Source organism: Oncorhynchus masou, chromosome 28 (assembly GCF_036934945.1).
Source record: "Oncorhynchus masou masou isolate Uvic2021 chromosome 28, UVic_Omas_1.1, whole genome shotgun sequence".
NCBI classification, from domain to species: Eukaryota; Metazoa; Chordata; class Actinopteri; order Salmoniformes; family Salmonidae; genus Oncorhynchus; species Oncorhynchus masou.
The window spans coordinates 52,958,045-52,964,044 of NC_088239.1; the positions used below are offsets into that span (position 1 = coordinate 52,958,045).

Here is a 6,000-nt window from a genome sequence, read left to right on the forward strand (position 1 = left end):
TCTAACACGGGAGAGAAACTCCTCCAACTGTAGGCTATGCCCCCATCTGCTCAGAAAACAGATATGGTCATTATACCCAACATTGCTGAAAACATAAATGCTAAACTTTTCTCCCATAAAATCTGGTTTATTTGGACACATTTCGGTGAGATTACGTGTTGTGAATCATAATTCAGTACCTTAAAAAAAACTCAATAGTTCCTCTCCAGGAAATCATGAAACAATGACACCAAAATCTAGCTGTAGAAATAATTTATTGTATGCGTATGTTTGTCATAATGACCATGTTTGTGTTGTCTCCAGTGATTAACAGTGTACTGGTCATTTAAAACCTATAGGCCTATTTAAAAAAAAATAACACACCCACCTTTTTAGAATTAAATAACCATATGGACAAACAAATCATGATTTCTAAAGAATTGTGATGTAATTTGGAGTAGCATTCTAAATGTATGCATCATTAGCACATAATCAGTACAGAACAGGTTTGGGGTCAATTCCATTTCAATTTCAGTCAATTCAGAAGGTAAAACAAATTCCAAATTGTTCTAACTGAAAGGTGTTGAAGATAAATTGAATTGGAATTTCAGTGTACTTCCTGAATTGACATGGAATTGACCCCAACCCTGGAGAGAAATTCTGAGCATAAGAGGTATTTCAGGGCAAGAGAGGATGCTATGGTTGAATATTGTGGCTTCACTGACTTTCGATAACTTACTAACATTCTTTGTGACGTTTCTAACTCCATCACAAACATTTGTGCCGTATACTCCAACAACTCTCACCCTCTTAATCTCATAATATCCATGTAAATGTCCTCTTCCTGCCTGTCCATCTCTACAACCATCTCTCCCTTTGGGCCTGATCTCTGGGCCTGTCCCTCTACTCCCTTGCTCTCTCCCTCCCCTCCCTCCTTGTCTCTCTCCTCAGCTGCCACTGTACCAGAGCAAAAGACAGCCACCTTGGATGTGGACGTTAACAATCGTAGTGACCGCACCGAGTGGTGCAGCTGCTATTACCATGGCAACTTCTCCCTCAACGCTGCCTTCGAGGTCAAGCTGCACTGGATGGCCGTCACTGCAGCTGTTCTCTTTGAGATGGTAAGACAAAGACAGACAGAGGGGGAATGTCCATTGACTCACTAGAGACACTCAGCGCTTCAAACTGTGACCAAAATGCTCGCATTTGCGACCCTTTGACCTGACAATGTTTTATTGGTCGCTAGGGTGCCAGTGAATTTTTTTGTTATCTGGTCACGTTTGTTTTTGGTTCACAATGTGCTTTTATAAAAATGTATTCTAACAGAAATGGGTATGCAAACCAGGTATTCAAAAGGTTTGGTCCGAAGTCTTGGTTGAATGTTTGCGATGCGCAGTTCATTCATCATGCTCTGTTTAAATTTACATTTCTAAATGCCTCCCAAAAAAACGGCCCAATTTTAATTGGTGCGGCCAAATCATGTGCTAGTGCCATCGACTGAAAACTTTGGTAGTGCCACCAGTGGAAAAAGTTAGTCCAGCACTCGACACATTAAGATTAAGACTTCCTGTCAGAATGATTTAATGTAAGATCTTTTTAAGACCTACTGACATATTTATTGATGCCACAGATATGTAGTAAACGGCTGAATTAAATATTTCAGGATGTCATACAAGGCATGCCAGCTGATAAACAATAAGGTCTCAAAACAGCTCACTAATTACCGACATCACAACACTACACATGAAATTATGCTTGCTTGGACGAGAGAGTTTGACAACAAGACCCATCTTTATCTTGACTCTCCACCATACTCCCATCTCGATAGGTCCAAGGCTGGCACAGAAAGGCTGCCTCCTGTGGGTTCCTGTTGGTGCCTGTCCTGGAGGTGCCCTTTGCCCTACCCTCCTACCTATATGGTGACCCGCTGCGGGCCCAGCTCTTCATCCCTCTCCACATCCACCGTCTGCTGAGGGACGGCAGTGACAACCTGTTTGAGGGTGAGGAAACACTAGGAGCTTTTTACACCACTGTCATTGTACAGTCGTGGCCAAAATTTTGAGAATGACACACATATTTATTTTCACAAAGTCTGCTACCTCAGTTTGTATGATGGAAATTTGCATATTCTCCAAAATGTTATGAAGCGTGATCAGATGAATTGCAATTAATTGCAAAGTTCCTCTTTGCCATGCAAATGAACTGAATCCCCCAAAATCATTTCCACTGCATTTCAGCCCTGCCACAAAAGGACCAGCTGACATGTCAGTGATTATCTTGTTAACACAGGTGTGAGTGTTGACGAGGAGGCTGGAGATCACTCTGTCATGCTGATTGAGTTCGAATAACAGACTGTAAGCTTCAAAAGTTGGGTGGTGCTTGGAATCATTGTTCTTCCTCTGTCATCCTTGGTTACCTGCAAGGAAACACATGCCGTCATCATTGCTTTGCACAAAAAGGGCTTCACAGGCAAGGATATTGCTGCCAGTAAGATTGCACCTAAGTCAACCATTTATTGGATCATCAAGAACCTCAAGGAAAGCAGTTCAATTGTTGTGAAGAAGGCTTCAGGGCGCCCAAGAAAGTCCAGCAAGCGCCAGGACCGTCTCCTAAAGTTGATTCAGATGCGGGATCGGGACACCACCAGTACAGAGCTTGCTCAGGAATGGCAGCAGGCAAGAGGAGTGAGTGCATCTGTACGCACAGTGAGGCGAAGACTTTTGGAGGATGGCCTTGTGTCAAGAAGCCACTTCTCTCCAGGAAAAACATCAGGGGCAGACTGGTATTCTGCAAAAGGTACAGGGATTGGACTGCTGAGGACTGGGGTAGTCATTTTCTCTGATAAATCCCCTTTCCGATTGTTTGGGGCATCCGGAAAAAAGCTTGTCCGGAGAAGACAAGGTGAGCGCTACCATCAGTCCTGTGTCATGCCAACAGTAAAGCATCCTGATACCAGTCATGTGTGGGGTTGCTTCTCAGCCAAGGAGTGGGCTCACTCACAATTTTGCTTAAGAACACAGCCATGAATATAGAATGGTACCAACACATCCTCCGGGAGCAACTTCTCCCAACCATCCAGGAACAGTTTGGTGACGAACAATGCCTTTTCCAGCATGATGGAGCACTTTCCATAAGGCAAAAGTGATAACTAAGTGGCTCGGGGAACAAAACATCGATATTTTGGGTCCATGGCCAGGAAACTCCCCAGACCTTAATCCCATTGAGAACTTGTGGTCAATCCTCAAGAGGCGGGTGGACAAACAAAAACCAACAAATTCTGACAAACTCCAAGCATTGATTTTGCAAGAATGGTTTGCCATCAATCAGGATGTGGCCCAGAAGGTAACTGACAGCATGCCAGGGCGGATTGCAGAGGTCTTGAAAAAGAAGGGTCAACACTGTAAATATTGGCTCTTTGCATCAACTTGATGTAATTGTCAATAAAAGCATTTGACACTTATGAAATGCTTGTATTTATACTTCAGTATTCCATAGTAACATCTGACAAAAATATCTAAAGACACTGAAGCTACAAACTTTGTGAAAATTAATATTTGTGTCATTCTCAAAACTTTTGGCCACGACTATACACAATTTGTCTCCATTTTATAGAGCATCTGTCTTTAACATAGATTGTAAGTAAATGTACAGGGGCATAAGCATAAACAACTTATTGGGTGTTGCTGGGTGTTCATGCTTGTCAATATTATTCCCCTGTGATAATTGTTTGACAGGGTTTGAACCAGAGACGTATTGGGATAGAATGCAGCTCTTTCAGGAAGCCATACTATACCGGTAGGTGATTCTCTATACATAGTTTAGAGGCCAGCAGGTAGCTTAGCGGTTAGAGCGTTGGGCCAGTAACCCGAAAGGTTGCATGTTCGAATACCCAAGCCGACAAGGTGAACAACCATTGCGCAAGCCTCTTAATCCTAATTTGCTCCAGGGGCGACGCACTACTATGACTGACCCTGTGAAACTACACATTTCACTCCACCTATCTGGTGTGTGACAGTGAAACTTTGTTGTTGTTCTCTGTAAACATGGGATGGAGATGTCTATAAATAAACTCTGAGGCACTGTATGTGCTGCAAAGGGCTTTAGGTATTTATCCAAAGATTCTCTCACTTAACCTCTCTCGCTCAGATTCGGATTTGTCCAAGACAAGTTTTCTGCCTCTGCTTTCAACTTCCCATCAGAGAACAAACCCCAATACATCCACGTAACAGGTAGGCACATATTAACATAAAGATGAGCATAATTTCTAATTCTGTCACACATTTTTTTTCAATATGCCCTTTGATATTGCTAACACCCTCCCTCACAGTACTGTTTCCTGCCCCTCTTTCTCTCTTTTTGTCCTCCCTGCTCCCCTTCTACCTCCCTCTCTAGGCACAGTGTTCCTCCAGCTGCCCTACTCCAAGAGGAAGTACTCTAGCGGGCAGCAGCGGAGGAGGAGGAATTCAACAGCATCAGCCAGTCAGGGCCTGTTTGGCTCGGAAGAGCTGGTGGGTTACTACTGGGCCTACAATACCATGCTGACCAAGGCTTGGAGGACGGGTGTGCTTGGGGATGAGAAGCTGGCTGACCGCCTGCTCAGAGACTTCACTGACTTCTGCGCCAACAAAGACAAGAGGCTAGTGAACTTTTGGGACAGCTGCCAGGAGAAAATGAACGCTAGTGCTCCATGAAGACGAGATGGAGAGGTGAAACAGAGAGACAGACAAATCTATTGAAATGGGAATGCAGTGGCTGCAGTGTTGAGGTTTGTGGGAAGAATTCTCCTCAACAACACCTTGTATAAGTGTCCCATCTGTGGCAGGACTTGTGCTTTGCATCTAGGTCAAGGTGGCAGGTCAAGTGACAGTTAACATGAAGACAATGCATGAGGAGCAGAGACTCTGCTTCCTCTGGTCCTGCTACTAAGCTGCTACTTTTTCTTCACATCAAGTGAATAATAAAATGACTAATCTGAACCTGGTAAACGCCTCTACATCAAATCACATTTTATTGGTCACATACACATATTTAGCAGATGTTATTGAATAAAATACAGTAGAATAGAATACAGTATTTACATATGAGATGAGTAAAGCAGTATGTAAACTTTATTTAAACATTATTAAAGTGACTAGTGTTCCATTATTAAAGTGCCCGGTAATTCCAAGTCTGTACAGTTGAAGTTTACATACACTTAGGTTGGAGTCATTAAAACTCGTTTTTCAAACACTGCACAAATGTCTTGTTCACAAACTATAGTTTTGGCAAGTCGGTTAGGACATCTACTTTGTGCATGACACAAGTAATTTTCCCAACAATTATTTACAGACAGATTATTTCACTTATAATTCACTGTGTGACAATTCCAGTGGGTCAGAAGTTTACATACACTGAGTTAACTGCCTTTAAACAGCTTGGGAGATTCCAGAAAATGATGTCATGGCTTTAGAAGCTTCTGATAGGCTAATTGACATAATTTGAATCAATTGGAGGTGTACCTGTGGAAGTATTTCAAGGCCTACCTTTGAACTCAGTGCCTCTTTGCTTGACATCATGGGAAAGTCAAAAGAAATTGAAAACCTCCAAGTCTGGTTCATCCTTGGGAGCAATTTCCAAACGACTGAAGGTACCACATTCATCTGAACAAACAATAGTATGCAAGCATAAACACCATGGGACCACACAACCGTCATACCGCTCAGGAAGGAGATGCGTTCTGTCTCCTAGAGATGAACGTACTTTGGTGTGAAAAGTGCCTTGTGAAGATGCTGGAGGAAACCGGTACAAAAGTATTGATATCCACAGTAAAACGAGTCCTATATCGACATAACCTGAAAGGCCGCTCAGCGAGAAAGGCCGCTCAGCGAGGAAGAAGTCACTGCTCCAAAACCGCCAATAAAAAGCCAGACTACGGTACTTTTTGGAGAAATGTCCTCTGGTCTGATGAAACTGTTTGGCCATAATTATCATTGTAATGTTTGGAGGAAAAGGCGGGAGGCTTGCAAGCCGAAGAACACTATC

General features: G+C 43.0%; 1 protein-coding gene across 5 annotated transcripts in view; it reads left to right on the forward strand.

Moving 5' to 3' along the window:
• Positions 1-4,955, forward strand: part of depdc5 (DEP domain containing 5, GATOR1 subcomplex subunit) — a 33,825-nt gene extending 28,870 nt beyond the window's left edge. For all 5 annotated transcript variants that reach the window (XM_064942581.1, XM_064942584.1, XM_064942582.1 and 2 more), the window contains 5 exons: positions 931-1,100; positions 1,808-1,979; positions 3,714-3,774; positions 4,126-4,208; positions 4,372-4,955. In XM_064942581.1, the coding sequence (XP_064798653.1) occupies positions 931-1,100; positions 1,808-1,979; positions 3,714-3,774; positions 4,126-4,208; positions 4,372-4,670 (785 nt within the window). In that variant the 3' untranslated portion in view covers positions 4,671-4,955. The remainder of the gene's footprint in view (positions 1-930; positions 1,101-1,807; positions 1,980-3,713; positions 3,775-4,125; positions 4,209-4,371) is intronic.
• The last annotated feature ends 1,045 nt before the right edge of the window (positions 4,956-6,000 follow it).